This window comes from Scyliorhinus torazame, chromosome 24 (genome assembly GCF_047496885.1).
Source record: "Scyliorhinus torazame isolate Kashiwa2021f chromosome 24, sScyTor2.1, whole genome shotgun sequence".
NCBI lineage: Eukaryota > Metazoa > Chordata > Chondrichthyes > Carcharhiniformes > Scyliorhinidae > Scyliorhinus > Scyliorhinus torazame.
In genome coordinates this window covers 22,209,619-22,227,704 of record NC_092730.1, presented here as the reverse complement: position 1 = coordinate 22,227,704, position 18,086 = coordinate 22,209,619, and the positions used below count along the sequence as shown (strand labels likewise).

Genomic DNA, 18,086 nt, shown 5'->3' with positions numbered 1-18,086 from the left:
GCAGGACACATGGAGAAATGAACACAACATTTAAAGACCGTTGACAATGGTGTGGGAATCTGAATTTATCCTCATACATCAAGTAAAAAAAACGCACGCGTCTGCATCCAGGTAGCCGGCTGAGTGCATTGGTTGTATGTAACCCTGATAACCCTTTGTGGGCAGCATGGTAGCACAGTGGTTAGCACAATTGCTTCACAACTCCAGGGTCCCAGGTTCGACTCCTGGCTTGTGTCACTGTCTGTGCGGAGTCTGCACGTTCTCCCCCCCCCCGTGTCTGCGTGGGTTTCCTCCGGTTTTGTCCCACAGAGATGTGTGGGTTGCGTGGATTGGCCATGCTAAATTGCCCCTTAGTGTCCAAAAAGGTTCGGTGGATACAGAGTTAAGCTCCCTCTACACTGTCCGCATCAAACACTCCCAGGACAGGTCCAGCACGGGGTTAGATACAGAATAAAGCTCCCTCTACACTGTCCCCATCAAACACTCCCAGGACAGGCACCGCACGGGGTTAGATACAGAGTAAAGATCCCTCTACACTGTCCGCATCAAACACTCCCAGGACAGGTCCAGCACGGGGTTAGATACAGAATAAAGCTCCCTCTACACTGTCCCCATCAAACACTCCCAGGGCAGGTACAGCACGGGTTTAGATACAGAGTAAAGCTCCCTCTACACTGTCCCCATCAAACACTCCCAGGACAGGTGCAGCACGGGTTTAGATACAGAGTAAAGCTCCCTCTACACTGTCCCCATCAAACACTCCCAGGACAGGTGCAGCACGGGGTTAGATACAGAGTAAAGCTCCCTCTACACTGTCCCCATCAAACACTCCCAGGACAGGTGCAGCACGGGTTTAGATACAGAGTAAAGCTCCCTCTACACTGTCCCCATCAAACACTCCCAGGACAGGTGCAGCACGGGGTTAGATACAGAGTAAAGCTCCCTCTACACTGTCCCCATCAAACACTCCCAGGACAGGTACAGCACGGGGTTAGATACAGCGTAAAGCTCCCTCTACACTGTCCCCATCAAACACTCCCAGAGCAGGTACAGCACGGGTTTAGATACAGAGTAAAGCTCCCTCTACACTGTCCCCATCAAACACTCCCAGGGCAGGTACAGCACGGGTTTAGATACAGAGTAAAGCTCCCTCTACACTGTTCCCATCAAACACTCCCAGGACAGGTACAGCACGGGGTTAGATACAGAGTAAAGCTCCCTCTACACTGTCCCCATCAAACACTCCCAGGACAGGTACAGCACGGGGTTAGATACAGAGTAAAGCTCCCTCTGCACTGACCCCATCAAACACTCCCAGGACAGGTACAGCACGGGGTTAGATACAGAGTGAAGTTCTCTCTACATGGACTCCATCAAACACTCCCAGGACAGGTACAGCATGGGGCTAGATACAGAGTAAAGCTCCCTCTACACTGTCCCCATCAAACACTCCCAGGACAGGTACAGCACGGGGTTAGATACAGTGTAAAGCTCCCTCTACACTGTCCCCATCAAACACTCCCAGGACAGGTACAGCACGGGGTTAGATACAGAGTAAAGCTCCCTCTACACTGTCCCCATCAAACACTCCCAGGACAGGTACAGCACGGGGTTAGATACAGATTAAAGCTCCCTCTACACTGTCTCCATCAAACACTCCCAGGACAGGTACAGCACGGGGTTAGATACAGAGTAAAGCTCCCTCTACACTGTCCCCATCAAACACTCCCAGGACAGGTACAGCACGGGGTTAGATACAGAGTAAAGCTCCCCCTACACTGTCCCCATCAAGCACTCCCAGTACAGGTACAGCACGGGGTTAGATACAGAGTAAAGCTCCCCCTACACTGTCCCCATCAAACACTCCCAGTACAGGTACAGCACGGGGTTAGATACAGAGTAAAGCTCCCTCTACACTGTCCCCATCAAACACTCCCAGGACAGGTACAGCACGGGGTTAGATACAGAGTAAAGCTCCCTCTACACTGTCCCCATCAAACACTCCCAGGACAGGTACAGCACGGGGTTAGATACAGAGTAAAGCTTCCTCTCCACTGTCCCCGTCAGGGAGCTGACTCTATTTCTAACCCCATGCTGTACATTGGTGTTGTGTGACTGTGGGCGGCAAGCCTCGGGGACCTTGTGCCCTTTGCTTCTCTCAAAAGAAAATCATTTTGTTACGAACAAAATGTCAGTTGAGACAGTCCAAGAAATGTTTTCCCCTCCGTATCTGTGTCTAAGCCAACATCGGCCTGGAGGGCATCTTTGTTGGTGTTTGTTCCCGCATTGTTCTCTCACACAGAGGCCAGGCACAATGCGGCTAGTGTCACCACGCTGTCCTGACAGGCGAGCAACGACTAGGCCCAGTGTTCTCCCGTCAGTGAGCCGCTTTTTCCTCAGCCTGCAGGCATGTGACGGTCAGCGTCGCGATGCTACAATGGGCGGGGGTTAGCTGGAAGGCTGGTTCGTGAGGCGGAGCGAGGCCAACAGCGTGGGCTCGACTTCCCGTACCGGCTGAGGCTACACACGAAGGCCCCCATGCGTCCGCCTTCTCAACCTCGCCCGAGGTGTGGTGACCCTCGGGTTAAATCACCACCAGTCACCCCTCCCCCTTCAAATGCCATCTGGGACAATGACTTCTTGTTCCAGCCATAGGGGTGTACAGCGCAGAGGGCGATTGTTCGGCCCATTCATCCTGTGCTAGCTCTCTGAACGATCCATCCCATTATTCCCCTGAAAACTAGTTATCTCGGTGCCCTCTTGACCGTGAACCTGCCCTTTCGGGCAGCGCGTTTTAGGTCACTGAACTTCTCGCCATCCCATCCCTCTCTGGCTCTTTTCCCGATTCTCCTGAATCTGTGTCTCCTCTGGTTGCCCACCCACCGGGAAACACCGCATCCTCAATTCCTCGACCCAAACTCTTCACGGTTTTGACCGCCTCGATTAAGACTCGCCCGGTTCCGGTGTGAGGGGATCACTCTCCGCCTCTGTCGTCTGTCCGCGTGGTTGGCGTGGTGCGACAGAGTGGACCGGGAGCCGCGACGGCGCGAGGTTTGGTCAGGGTGGCGCCGATTTGGCGGGGCCGCTGCCGTTTCGGCGCCGGTTCTGTAGCCCGATGCGACGGGAGACCGCGTGCCGCCCAGCATGGCAGCCGTCGGGACGGCGCGGCGAGATCAGTGATCGCGCTGCGCAGATTAACCGTGTCCTGTTCTCGTTTTCACAGCCTGCTGGGGGTGGACAAGGTGATCAACTACGCCTTGAACGAGTGGCTGAACGATATCAGGAAGAACCAGCTGCCGGGCATTCTCGGAGGAGTGGGGCCCATGCATTCTGTGGTCCAGCTGTGTAAGTAGCGGGCCCCCTACCCTCCCCATCCCACCATTTGACGCCAAATCTGTCGGGCACCTGAGAGAGGCCTGGCGGCCCGCCCCCCTTCACCGGCTTCACAGTGCCGCAAGAGGAGGTTGGCGAAGCCTTCTGCAGTCGGATAGCCCGACAGTGCTCTGAGCCCAGGGGTACCCCCTCTCCCTGTGGGGGGAGTGCTGCGGGCTTCGGAGTCCGTCCAACAGCGATACTCGCTCGCCGCAGGGGTGGCGATAGAATTATCATTGAGGATGACGAGGGCGATTGGTAAAGGCGGTATTTCAGTAACTCTTGAGGAAAGATGAGGTATCTCTATTAACGATGAGAAGCAAAATTAAATGGCCAAGAATATTCAGGTTGTGGGCTTTCCGGCGTTGTGATTCATGGGACCTGATGGAAAACCACAAATGCTTCACCACAATTCAATCAGATACGTGGTGGCAGGGTGGTTAGCACTGTTGCTTCTCAGCACCAGGGTCCTGGGTTCAATGCCAGCCTCGGGTCACTGTCTGTGCGGAGTCTGCACGTTCTCCCCGTGTCTGCGTGGGTTTCCTCCGGGTGCTCCGGTTTCCTCAGACAGTCCAAAGATGTGCAGGTTAGGTGGATTGGCCGTGCTAAATTGTCCTTTAGTGTCCAAAGATGTGCAGGTTAGGTGGATTGGCCGTGCTAAATTGTCCCTTAGTGCCCAAAGATGTGCAGGTTGGGTGGATTGGCCGTGCTAAATTGTCCCTTAGTGTCCAAAGATGTGCAGGTTAGGTGGATTGGCCGTGCTAAATTGTCCCTTAGTGTCCAAAGATGTGCAGGTTAGGTGGATTGGCCGTGCTAAATTGTCCTTTAGTGTCCAAAGATGTGCAGGTTAGGTGGATTGGCCGTGCTAAATTGTCCCTTAGTGCCCAAAGATGTGCAGGTTAGGTGGATTGGCCGTGCTAAATTGTCCCTTAGTGTCCAAAGATGTGCAGGTTGGGTGGATTGGCCGTGCTAAATTGTCCCTTAGTGTCCAAAGATGTGCAGGTTAGGTGGATTGTCCGTGCTAAATTGTCCCTTAGTGTCCAAAGATGTGCAGGTTAGGTGGATTGGCCGTGCTAAATTGTCCCTTAGTGTCCAAAGATGTGCAGGTTAGGTGGATTGGCCGTGCTAAATTGTCCTTTAGTGTCCAAAGATGTGCAGGTTAGGTGGATTGGCCGTGCTAAATTGTCCCTTAGTGCCCAAAGATGTGCAGGTTAGGTGGATTGGCCGTGCTAAATTGTCCCTTAGTGTCCAAAGATGTGCAGGTTGGGTGGATTGGCCGTGCTAAATTGTCCCTTAGTGTCCAAAGATGTGCAGGTTAGGTGGATTGTCCGTGCTAAATTGTCCCTTAGTGTCCAAAGATGTGCAGGTTAGGTGGATTGTCCGTGCTAAATTGTCCCTTAGTGTCCAAAGATGTGCAGGTTAGGTGGATTGGCCGTGCTAAATTGCTCCTTAGTGTCCAAAGATGTGCAGGTTAGGTGGATTGGCCGTGCTAAATTGCTCCTTAGTGTCCAAATGATTAGGTGGGGTTACGGGATTAGGGTGAGGGAGTGGGCCTGGGTAGGGATCTCTTTCATAGGGTCAGTGCAGACTCCTGCTGCACTGTCGAGATTCTGTGATTTCTCAGAAGGTTTATCAGAGTGAAGGCAATTTCTTTTGTTTTATAAATTTAGAGTACCCAATACTTTTTTCCAATTCAGGGGCAATTTAGCGTGGCCAATCCACCTACCCTGCACATCTTTGGGTTGTGGGGGCGAAACCCCCGCAGACACGGGGAGAATGTGCAAACTCCACACGGACAGTGACCCGGGGCCGGGACCGAACCTGGGACCTTGGCGGCATGAGGCAGCAGTGCTAACCACTGTGCCACCGCGCCGCCTGCCCCCTGACCATTTCTGAGCTCTGTTAATTACTTTATACTTCATGTCCCAGCTGATCAAGTCCGCTGTTGCGGGGTGTTTGGACCCGAAGGGTGGGAAGCTCCCATCACAGGAACCCGTCCTGCAAATTGGCCTTGATATCAGTGGCTGTCACTGAGGCTCTGGTGGAACAGATCCCATTGCTCTCTTCAAAGGACAGGTGATTACCTTGATTGGAACAATGTAGAGGGAGCTTTACTCTGTATCTAACACCGTGCTGTACCTATCCTGGGAGTGTTTGATGGGGGCGGTGTAGCGGGAGCTTTACTCTGTATCTAACCCCGTGCTGTCCCTGTCCTGGGAGTGTTTGATGGGGACAGTGTAGAGGGAGCGTTACTCTGTATCTAACCCCGTGCTGTCCCTGTCCTGGGAGTGTTTGATGGGGACAGTGTAGAGGGAGCGTTACTCTGTATCTAACCCCGTGCTGTACCTGTCCCAGGAGTGTTTGATGGGGACAGTGTAGAGGGAGCTTTACTCTGTATCTAACCCCGTGCTGTACCTGTCCTGGGAGTGTTTGATGGGGACAGTGTAGAGGGAGCTTTACTCTGTATCTAACCCCGTGCTGTACCTGTCCTGGGAGTGTTTGATGGGGACAGTATAGAGGGAGCTTTACTCTGTGTCTGAACCCATGCTGCTTCTCACCCGGGAGTGTTTGATGGGGACAGTGTAGGGGGAGCTTTACTCTGTATCTAACACCGTGCTGTACCTATCCTGGGAGTGTTTGATGGGGGCGGTGTCGAGGGAACTTTACTCTGTATCTAACCCCGTGCTGTACCTGTCCTGTGAGTGTTTGATGGGGACAGTGTCGAGGGAGCTTTACTCTGTATCTAACCCCGTGCTGTACCTGTCCTGGGAGTGTTTGATGGGGACAGTGGAGCGGGAGCTTTACTCTGTATCTAACCCCGTTCTGTACCTGTCCTGGGATGTTTGATGGGGACAGTGTAGAGGGAGCTTTACTCTGTATCTAACCCCGTGCTGTACCTGTCCTGGGAGTGTTTGCTGGGGACAATGTAGAGGGAGCTTTACTCTGTATCTAACCCCGTGCTGTACCTGTCCTGGGAGTGTTTGGTGGGGACAGTGTAGAGGGAGCTTTACTCTGTATCTAACCCCATGCTGTACCTGTCCTGGGAGTGTTTGATGGGGACGATATAGAGGGAGCTTTACCCTGTATCTAACCCCGTGCTGTACCTGTCCTGGGAGTGTTTGGTGGGGACAGTATAGAGGGAGCTTTACTCTGTGTCTAACCCCGTGCTGTGCCTGTCCTGGGAGTGTTTGATGGGGGCAATGCAGAGGGAGCTTTACTCTGTATCTAACCCCGTGCTGTTCCTGTCCTGGGAGTGTTTGATGGGGGATGGTGTAGAGGGAGATTTACTCTGTATCTAACCCCGTGCTGTACCTGTCCTGGGAGTGTTTGATGGGGACAGTGTAGAGGGAGCTTTACTCTGTATCTAACCTTGTGCTGTACTTGTTTGGGAGTGTTTGATGGGGACAGTATAGAGGGAGCTTTACTCTGTGTCTGAACCCATGCTGCATCTCACCTGGGAGTGTTTAATGGGGACAGTGTAGGGGGAGCATTACTCTGTATCTAACCCCGTGCTGTACCTGTCTTGGGAGTGTTTGGTGGGGACAGTATAGAGGGAGCTTTACTCTGTATCTAACCCCGTGCTGTACCTGTCCTGGGAGTGTTTGATGGGGACAGTGTAGAGGGAGCGTTACTCTGTATCTAACCCCGTGCTGTACCTGTCCTGTGAGTGTTTGATGGGGACAGTGTCGAGGGAGCTTTACTCTGTACCTAACCCCGTGCTGTACCTGTCCTGGGAGTGTTTGATGGGGACAGTGGAGCGGGAGCTTTACTCTGTATCTAACCCCGTTCTGTACCTGTCCTGGGATGTTTGATGGGGACTGTGTAGAGGGAGCTTTACTCTGTATCTAACCCCGTGCTGTACCTGTCCTGGGAGTGTTAGCTGGGGACAATTGTAAGGTTTTCGGGCAATTCGGCCCTTTCTGGACTGCCCAAGAATAAAACCCAGAGACTGTAAACTGGACATTTGTCAGCCAAAAGAACGTAACCAGATTTCCCAGCAGGCTTGGTCCGCTGAGCTGAGTAGGGGCATAGGTATTTACAAACCCCCCCCAGGAGCTACAAGGAAGAAGGAGCCAGACAACTAGATAAGATTAAACACAGAGACAAAGGGGCATGGTAATGCTGTAAGGGGCCTGCCTGCAAGCAGGACAATGGGATGGTCATAGCCCCATGCAGATGTAAATGACTTTGCCTCCACCAGAGCAGTATCCCATCAACATAGCAGCGATCTCCAGAGCAGATGGAAGACTTTGAAAATCTTCACAGGGGAGCTCAACCTCGTTATCTCAAAAAGCAGACTGGAGGCGGACCTAGGGGAGGTACTCCTATCTTGACAGGTCTGACAGGCTCAAAGGGGGCAGGACCAGCGGGAACTTTAAACCTTATGGATTCAATGCAAAAGGGGCTGGCCAAACACAGGAAAAAGCCAGGTAAAACGGATATAAAAGGGGCTGTGTTTCGATTGAGGGTCTCTTGGCTTGACCTCTCCACCTTCGACTTGACCTCCTGCAGCCTGTGACTGTAAGTACCCTGCAGCAGCTTGCGAAACTCCCTTGACCTTGATAGTGGTTGAGGCTTTGGGGAAGGGGGCTTGATTTGTGTTTTGTGCCCTTGCTAAAATTGTGTAACAATAAGATTTTACGTTGTGTCCGTTATAGTACTTCTCTGCTACTCCACTACTGGGCCGATATCTGGGGTTTGAGTATCTGTGTGTGTCTCTCTCCAGCTGGCACTGAAACTTCAGAGGCCAGGGGATGCCGCACTGGGACACCTCCGCGGGAGAGAGCACTGAATCAAGCCTGCCGTTTATCCCTAACCGGAAGCCTGAGGCTTATATCACACAGATATCCAGACCCCCACCAATGCCCAGGTGATTCTCTCTCTTGCCGGTGGTGCAACACCCACCCGGTTCCTACTTCGCTGGAGTAGCTTTCCCAAGAGAGAGAATAGGACACTGCTGTTTATTACCTAACCAGCAGCCTGTCCTGAGTGAACGGGTTTGAATCATTCAAGATGACCCTAGATTCTCGACCCCGGAATTAAGGTGAGGAATATCTTAACAATGACTTGGTCAGAGATCGCTGGTGAGAGATTGAAGAATTTAAACGACTCCAATTATCAGCAAATCGAGGTTTATTGCAAAACCCAGGTCAAAATCATCAAACAGAAGAAATTATAATAAAATCTTAAACTCTAACACAAACTAAGTCTATTCAGAAAGTACTATAACGGACACAACGTAAAATCTTATTGTTACACAATTTTAGCAAGGGCACAAAACACAAATCAAGCCCCCTTCCCCAAAGCCTCAACCACTATCAAGGTCAAGGGAGTTTCGCAAGCTGCTGCAGGGTACTTACAGTCACAGGCTGCAGGAGGTCAAGTCGAAGGTGGAGAGGTCAAGCCAAGAGACCCTCAATCGAAACACAGCCCCTTTTATATCCGTTTTACCTGGCTTTTTCCTGTGTTTGGCCAGCCCCTTTTGCATTGAATCCATAAGGTTTAAAGTTCCCGCTGGTCCTGCCCCCTTTGAGCCTGTCAGACCTGTCAAGATAGGAGTACCTCCCCTAGGTCCGCCTCCAGTCTGCTTTTTGAGATAACGAGGTTGAGCTCCCCTGTGAAGATTTTCAAAGTCTTCCATCTGCTCTGGAGATCGCTGCTATGTTGATGGGGTGTTGATTGGATACTGCTCTGGTGGAGGCAAAGTCATTTACATCTGCATGGGTCTATGACCATCCCATTGTCCTGCTTGCAGGCAGGCCCCTTACAGCATTACCATGCCCCTTTGTCTCTGTGTTTAATCTTATCTAGTTGTCTGGCTCCTTCTTCCTTGTAGCTCCTGGGGGGGGTTTGTAAATACCTATGCCCCTACTCAGCTCAGCGGACCAAGCCTGCTGGGAAATCTGGTTACGTTCTTTTGGCTGACAAATGTCCAGTTTACAGTCTCTGGGTTTTATTCTTGGGCAGTCCAAAAAGGGCCCAATTGCCCGAAAACCTTACACAATGTAGAGGGAGCTTTACTCTGTATCTAACCCCGTGCTGTACTTGTCCTGGGAGTGTTTGGTGGGGACAGTATAGGGAGCTTTACTCTGTATCGAACCCCGTGCTGTACCTGTCCTGGGAGTGTTTGGTGGGGACAGTATAGGGAGCTTTACTCTGTATCGAACCCCGTGCTGTACCTGTCCTGGGAGTGTTTGATGGGGACAGTGTAGAGGGAGCTTTACTCTGTATCTAACCTTGTGCTGTACTTGTCCTGGGAGTGTTTGATGGGGGACAGTATAGAGGGAGCTTTACTCTGTGTCTGAACCCATGCTGCATCTCACCTGGGAGTGTTTGATGGGGACAGTGTAGGGGGAGCTTTACTCTGTATCTAACACCGTGCTGTACCTATCCTGGGACTGTTTGATGGGGGCGGTGTCGAGGGAGCTTAACTCTGTATCGCACCCCGTGCTGTACCTGTCCTGGGAGTGTTTGATGGGGGACAGTGTAGACGGAGCTTTACTCTGTATCTAACCCCGTGCTGTACCTGTCATGGGAGTGTTTGGTGGGGACAGTATAGGGAGCTTTACTCTGTATCTAACCCCGTGCTGTACCTGTCTTGGGAGTGTTTGGTGGGGACAGTATAGAGGGAGCTTTACTCTGTATCTAACCCTGTGCTGTACCTGTCCTGGGAGTGTTTGGTGGGGACATATAGAGGGAGCTTTACTCTGTATCTAACCCCGTGCTGTACCTGTCTTGGGAGTGTTTGATGGGGGATGGTGTAGAGGGAGCTTTACTCTGTATCTAACACCGTGCTGTACCTGTCCTGGGAGTGTTTGATGGGGACAGTGTAGAGGGAGCTTTACTCTGTATCTAACCCCGTGCTGTGCCTGTCCTGGGAGTGTTTGATGGGGGCAATGCAGAGGGAGCTTTACTCTGTATCTAACCCCGTGCTGTTCCTGTCCTGGGAGTGTTTGATGGGGGATGGTGTAGAGGGAGATTTACTCTGTATCTAACCCCGTGCTGTACCTGTCCTGGGAGTGTTTGATGGGGAAAGTGTAGAGGGAGCTTTACTCTGTATCTAACACCGTGCTGTACCTGTCCTGGGAGTGTTTGATGGGGACAGTGTAGAGGGAGCTTTACTCTGTATCTAACCCCATGCTGTACCTGTCCTGGGAGTGTTTGACGGGGACAGGGTAGAGGGAGCTTTACTCTGTATCTAACCCTGTGCTGTACCTGTCCAGGGAGTGTTTGATGGGGACAGTGTAGAGGGAGCTTTACTCTGTATCTAACCCTGTGCTGTACCTGTCCAGGGAGTGTTTGATGGGGACAGTGTAGAGGGAGCTTTACTCTGTATCTAACCCTGTGCTGTACCTGTCCTGGGAGTGTTTGATGGGGACAGTGTAAAGGGAGCTTTACTCTGTATCTAACCCCGTTCTGTACCTGTCCTGGGAGTGTTTGATGGGGACAGTGTAGAGGGAACTTTACTCTGTATCTAACCCCGTGCTGTACCTGTCCTGGGAGTGTTTGATGGGGACAGTGTAGAATGAGCTTTACTCTGTATCTAACCCCGTTCTGTACCTGTCCTGGGAGTGTTTGATGGGGACAGTATAGAGGGCGTTGTATCATTTTGTCTCTGATTAAAGAGCCTGTTTCCCAAATGCCATGTCTGCCGTCACTGCCGTGGGTAACTGTGATCTCTGCTCCCCCCCAGTTCACGGCCTCAGGGATCTCTTCTGGCTGCCAATCGAACAGTACCGGAAGGACGGACGGATCATCCGGGGGCTGCAGCGGGGAGCCGCCTCCTTCGGGACCTCCACTGCCTCCGCAGCCCTGGAGCTCAGCAACAGGCTGGTGCAGGCAATCCAGGTATTGGCGGTGCGCAGCGCCCGGGGTTGAATAGCAGCGTCGCTTGATACAGCCCGTCGGTGAGGATCTGCCTCCAGGGCCTGACTCTGAAACCTAAGCAGTCATTTTACTTCTGAGCACCACAGGCCACGATTCCTGGTTTTGTAGTAATGGTGCACGGCAGCCCCGGGGGGTTGAGGGCGTGTGGGAAGACCCAGGGGCCCCACTCCTAATTGTTGCCCAGTGCCCCGCATAAAGTGCATGTGTAGACTTGGGCGGGGTTGGTGGGATCATTGGTTGTGGTGGAGGGGGGGGGCGGGGCGGGCTCCGAGCTGCTTGACGGGCTCATCTGTGAAGCCCGCCATAGTCGAATAGTCACACACTGTCGATTGTCGCTTGTGCCGCCTGGGTAACGGGCAGCTAGCGTGCGCCCGTGGGGCCTGTAACACAGTAACAGCCTGCGCCCCCAGCAGAGGGAACTGAAAATCTGGCCCGACGTGGTGATCCTTGAATCCACATGCACCCAGATGCAATCCGGTCTAATTCAGAAGCCTTTCCGAATGTTAATTCACGAGGGCAGCACGGCGGCGCAGTGGGTTAGCCCTGCTGCCTCACGGCGCCGAGGTCCCAGGTTCGATCCCGGCTCTGGGTCACCGTCCGTGTGGAGTTTGCACATTCTCCCCGTGTTTGCGTGGGTCACACCCCCACAACCAAAAGATGTCTGCAGACTTGATGGGCCGAATGGCCTCCTTCTGCACTGTAAATTCTATGTGCAGGCTCAGTGGATTGGCCGTGCTAAATTGCCCCTTAGTGTCCAAAGATGTGCAGGTTAGAACATAGAACAATACAGCGCAGTACAGGCCCTTCGGCCCACGATGTTGCACCAAAACAAAAGCCATCTAACCTACACTATGCCATTATCATCCATATGTTTATCCAATAAACTTTTAAATGCCCTCAATGTTGGCGAGTTCACTACTGTAGCAGGTAGGGCATTCCACGGCCTCACTACTCTTTGTGTAAAGAACCTACCTCTGACCTCTGTCCTATATCTATTACCCCTCAGTTTAAAGTTATGTCCCCTCGTGCCAGCCATTTCCATCCGCGGGAGAAGGCTCTCACTGTCCACCCTATCCAACCCCCTGATCATTTTGTATGCCTCTATTAAGTCTCCTCTTAACCTTCTTCTCTCCAACGAAAACAACCTCAAGTCCATCAGCCTTTCCTCATAAGATTTTCCCTCCAGGCAACATCCTGGTAAATCTCCTCTGCACCCGCTCCAAAGCCTCCACGTCCTTCCTATAATGCGGTGACCAGAACTGTACGCAATACTCCAAATGCGGCCGTACCAGAGTTCTGTACAGCTGCAACATGACCTCCCGACTCCGGAACTCAATCCCTCTACCAATAAAGGCCAACACTCCATAGGCCTTCTTCACAACCCTATCAACCTGGGTGGCAACTTTCAGGGATCTATGTACATGGACACCTAGATCCCTCTGCTCATCCACACTTTCAAGAACTTTACCATTAGCCAAATATTCCGCATTCCTGTTATTCCTTCCAAAGTGAATCACCTCACACTTCTCTACATTAAACTCCATTTGCCATCTCTCAGCCCAGATCTGCAGCTTATCTATATCCCTCTGTAACCTGCTACTTCCTTCCACACTATCAACAACACCACCGACTTTAGTATCGTCTGCAAATTTACTCACCCACCCTTCTGCGCCTTCCTCTAGGTCATTGATAAAAATGACAAACAGCAACGGCCCCAGAACAGATCCTTGTGGTACTCCACTTGTAACTGAACTCCATTCTGAACATTTCCCATCAACCACCACCTTCTGTCTTCTTTCAGCTAGCCAATTTCTGATCCACATCTCTAAATCACCCTCAATCCCCAGCCTCCGTATTTTCTGCAATAGCCTACCGTCGGGAACACAAAGAGAAACCTCGGGAGGACCGTCATTTTGACCGACTGCAAACCTACCCGCTAGTGAGAGTGGCAGCATATCCCATCTTTTAAAATCCTCCTCCATCTGCTCCACCAACCGCGTCAAATTGAGCTTGTGCAGGGCCCCCCAACTCCTAGCTACTTTGATCCCTAGATACCGAAAGCTCCTTTCCGCCCTCTTCAGCGGTAGCTCGTCTATCCCCCTTCCCTGATCCCCTGAATGCACCACAAAGAGCTCACTCTTCCCCATGTTGAGTTTATATCCCGAAAAGTCCCCAAACTCCCTAAGGATCCGCATGACCTCCGCCATCCCCTCCACTGGATCCGCAACATATAGCAACAGGTCGTCGGCATACAACGACACCCGATGTTCCTCTCCCCCTCCCGGACCAATCCCCTCCATTTCCTGGACTCCCTCAGTGCCATGGCCAGTGGCTCAATTGCCAGTGCAAACAACAAGGGGGATAGGGGGCACCCCTGCCTCATCCCCCGGTACAGCCGAAAGTACTCTGACCTCCGCCGGTTCGTAGCCACACTCGCCACCGGGGCTCTATATAGCAGCCTGACCCAACTGATGAACCCCTCCCCGAACCCAAACCTCCGCAACACTTCCCAAAGATACTCCCATTCCACCCGATCAAAGGCCTTCTCCGCGTCCATAGCTGCCACTACCTCCACTTCCCCCTCCACCGAGGGCATCATAATCACATTGAGGAGCCTCCGCACATTTGTATTTAACTGCCTACCCTTTACAAATCCCATCTGGTCCTCATGGATCACCCCCGGGACACAGTCCTCAATTCTCGTAGTCAGCACCTTCGCCAGCAACTTAACATCCACATTGAGGAGCGAGATCGGTCTATACGACCCACATTGCAGTGGGTCCTTGTCCCGCTTCAGGATCAGAGAGATCAGCGCCCTGGGCATTGTCGGGGGCAAGGTCCCCCCCCCCCCCCTCGCCTTATTAAAAGTCCTCACGAGCAACGGACCCAGCAGGTCCACGTATTTCCTGTAGCATTCAACCGGGAACCCATCCGGCCCCGGGGCCTTACCCGCCTGCATGCTCCCCAACCCTTTAATCAGCTCCTCCAGCCCAATCGGCGCCCCCAAACTAGCCACCTCCTCCTCCTCCACCCTCGGGAACCTCAGCTGATCCAGGAATCGTTGCATCCCCTCCTCCCCGCTGGGGGCTCAGATCTGTACAGATCCCCATAGAAGTCCCTAAATACCTCGTTTATTCTCACCGCACTCCGCACCGTATTCCCCCCTCTATCCTTAACTCCACCAATCTCCCTCGCTGCCTCCCTCTTACGAAGCTGATGTGCCAGCATCCGACTCGCCTTCTCCCCATACTCATACGCCGCCCCCTGCGCTTTCCTCCACTGTGCCTCTGCTTTCCCCGTGGTCATCAGGTCGAATTCCGTCTGGAGGTTCCGTCGCTCCCTAAGTAGCCCCTCCTCAGGGGCCTCTACATAACTCCTGTCCACCCTTAAAATCTCCCCCACCAACCTCTCCCTCTCCCTCCCCTCTCTCTTCTCCCTGTGGGCCCTAATGGAGATTAGCTCTCCCCTGACCACCGCCTTCAACGCCTCCCAGACTACCCCCACCTGCACCTCCCCGTTGTCGTTGGCCTCCAAGTATCTTTCAATACACCCCCGCACCCGCCCGCACACTCATCCGCCAACAGTCCCACATCGAGGCGCCACAGCGGGCGCTGGTCCCTCTCCTCCCCCAACTCCAGCTCCACCCAATGCGGGGCGTGGTCCGAGATGGCTATGGCCGAATATTCCGTTCCCTCCACTTTCGGGATTAGCGCCCTACTCAAAATGAAAAAATCTATCCAGGAGTGGGCTTTATGGACGTGGGAAAAGAAGGAAAATTCCCTGGCCAGCGGCCTGGCAAACCTCCCTGGATCCACTCCCCCCATCTGGTCCATAAACCCCCTGAGCACCTTGGCCGCAGCCGGCCTCTTACCCGTCCTGGACCTAGAACGGTCCAGTGCTGGGACCAGCACCGTGTTGAAATCCCCCCCCCCATTATCAAGCTTCCTACCTCCAGATCCGGAATCCAACCCAGCATGCGTTTCATAAATCCGGCATCATCCCAGTTCGGGGCATATACGTTCACCAGTACCACCCGCACCCCCTGCAACCTACCGCTTACCATCACATATCGACCTCCATTATCCGCCACAATATTCAGCGCCTCGAACGACACCCGCTTCCCACCAGTATTGCCACCCCTCTGTTCTTCGCATCCAGCCCTGAATGAAAGACCTGCCCGACCCATTCCTTTCTCAGCCTAACCTGATCTGCCACCTCCAGATGTGTCTCCTGGAGCATAACCATGTCTGCCTTCAGTCCCTTTAAGTGCGCGAACACCCGGGCCCTCTTGACTGGCCCGCTCGGGCCCCCCCTACCCCCGCCGACTAGCCATCTCCTTTTCTAGGTCAGCCACATGCCCGCGCCTCCCGCACCCTCCAGTCCCCCAGGCGGCGGGCCCCCGCCCCGACCACCTCTCCTACTTCCAGCTCCCCTTTGGCCAATGCGGCAGCAACCCTGTTCCCCCCCTCCCCCCTCCCTCCTCCCCCCGCTAGATCCTCATCTAGCCATTTTGCTCCCCCCATGACACTCTCGTAAGTCAGCTGACGCCTGCTGACCCTGGCCCCTCCCGCCATTCCATCGACCCCCCCAGTGTGAGAATCCCCCCATCCCTTGGCAGTTGGTGTGCGCTCCTCTCCAGCACCGTCCTCCCCCCCCGCCCCCATCCTTCCCTAACGCGAGAAAAAGCCCGCGCTTTCCTGAGCCGGCCCCGCCTCCTCTGGCGCAGCTCCTTTTTGCGGCTTTACCCCAACTCCCCATTCCCGGGCCTCCACCCCCCTCTTCCTCCGCGTGGCCCTGCCCCTCCAACACCGACGCCCACACTCTCCCACAGCCCCCACATCAAATCCATTCACCCATCGCCACCCAGCACCAAAACAAAAAGAACATTCCCCAAACGCAGTAAACACAGTAAACATCCCCCCACGACAAACCCTCAAAGAACAACAAAGAAATGTACAGCACAGGAACAGGCCCTTCGGCCCTCCAAGCCCGTGCCGACCATGCTGCCCGACTAAACTACAATCTTCTACACTTCCTGGGTTCGTATCCTTCTATTCCCATCCTATTCATATATTTGTCAAGATGCCCCTTAAATGTCCCTATCGTCCCTGCTTCCACCACCTCCTCCGGTAGCGAGTTCCAGGCACCCACTACCCTCTGCGTAAAAAAACTTGCCTCGTACATCTACTCTAAACCTTGCCCCTCTCACCTTAAACCTATGCCCCCTAGTAATTGACCCCTCTACCCTGGGGAAAAGCCTCTGACTATCCACTCTGTCTATGCCCCTCATAATTTTGTATACCTCTATCAGGTCGCCCCTCAACCTCCTTCGTTCCAGTGAGAACAAACCGAGTTTATTCAATCGCTCCTCATAGCTTATGCCCTCCATACCAGGCAACATTCTGGTAAATCTCTTCTGCACCCTCTCTAAAGCCTCCACATCCTTCTGGTAGTGTGGCAACCAGAATTGAACACTATACTCCAAGTGTGGCCTAACTAAGGTTCTATACAGCTGCAACATGACTTGCCAATTCTTATACTCAATGCCCCGGCCAATGAAGGCAAACATGCCGTATGCCTTCTTGACTACCTTCTCCACCTGTGTTGCCCCTTTCAATGACCTGTGGACCTGTACTCCTAGATCCCTTTGACTTTCAATACTCTTGAGGGTTCTACCATTCACTGTATATTCCCTACCTGCATTAGACCTTCCAAAATGCATTACCTCACATTTGTCCGGATTAAACTCCATCTGCCATCTCTCCGCCCAAGTCTCCAGACAATCTAAATCCTGCTGTATCCTCAGACAGTCCTCATCGCTATCCGTAATTCCACCAACCTTTGTGTCGTCTGCAAACTTACTAATCAGACCAGTTACATTTTCCTCCAAATCATTTATATATACTACAAAGAGCAAAGGTCCCAGCACTGATCCCTGTGGAACACCACTGGTCACAGCCCTCCAATTAGAAAAGCATCCTTCCATTGCTACTCTCTGCCTTCTATGACCTAGCCAGTTCTGTATCCATCTTGCCAGCTCACCCCTGATCCCGTGTGACTTCACCTTTTGTACTAGTCTACCATGAGGGACCTTGTCAAAGGCCTTACTGAAGTCCATATAGACAACATCTACTGCCCTACCTGCATCAATCATCTTAGTGACCTCCTCGAAAAACTCTATCAAGTTAGTGAGACACGACCTCCCCTTCACAAAACCGTGCTGCCTCTCACTAATACGTCCATTTGCTTCCAAATGGGAGTAGATCCTGTCTCTAAGAATTCTCTCCAGTAATTTCCCTACCACTGAAGTAAGGCTCACCGGCCTGTAGTTCCCGGGATTATCCTTGCTACCCTTCTTAAACAGAGGAACAACATTGGCTATTCTCCAGTCCTCCGGGACATCCCCTGAAGACAGCGAGGATCCAAAGATTTCTGTCAAGGCCTCAGCAATTTCCTCTCCAGCCTCCTTCAGTATTCTGGGGTAGATCCCATCAGGCCCTGGGGACTTATCTACCGTAATATTTTTTAAGACACCCAACACCTCGTCTTTTTGGATCACAATGTGACCCAGGCTATCTACACCCCCTTCTCCAGACTCAACATCTACCAATTCCTTCTCTTTGGTGAATACTGATGCAAAGTATTCATTTAGTACCTCGCCCATTTCCTCTGGCTCCACACATAGATTCCCTTGCCTATCCTTCAGTGGGCCAACCCTTTCCCTAGCTACCCTCTTGCTTTTTATGTACGTGTAAAAAGCCTTGGGATTTTCCTTAACCCTATTTGCTAATGACTTTTCGTGACCCCTTCTAGCCCTCCTGACTCCT

The 18,086-nt window shown here is 52.7% G+C and overlaps 1 protein-coding gene across 1 annotated transcript in view; it reads left to right on the top strand.

The window, feature by feature from the left end:
- The window catches only part of atg2a (autophagy related 2A), a 152,492-nt gene that overhangs the window by 112,178 nt on the left and 22,228 nt on the right, over positions 1-18,086 (top strand). Inside the window, exons 22-23 of the mRNA XM_072489455.1 lie at positions 3,224-3,345; positions 11,066-11,220. Coding sequence (XP_072345556.1) covers positions 3,224-3,345; positions 11,066-11,220 — 277 coding nt within the window. The remainder of the gene's footprint in view (positions 1-3,223; positions 3,346-11,065; positions 11,221-18,086) is intronic.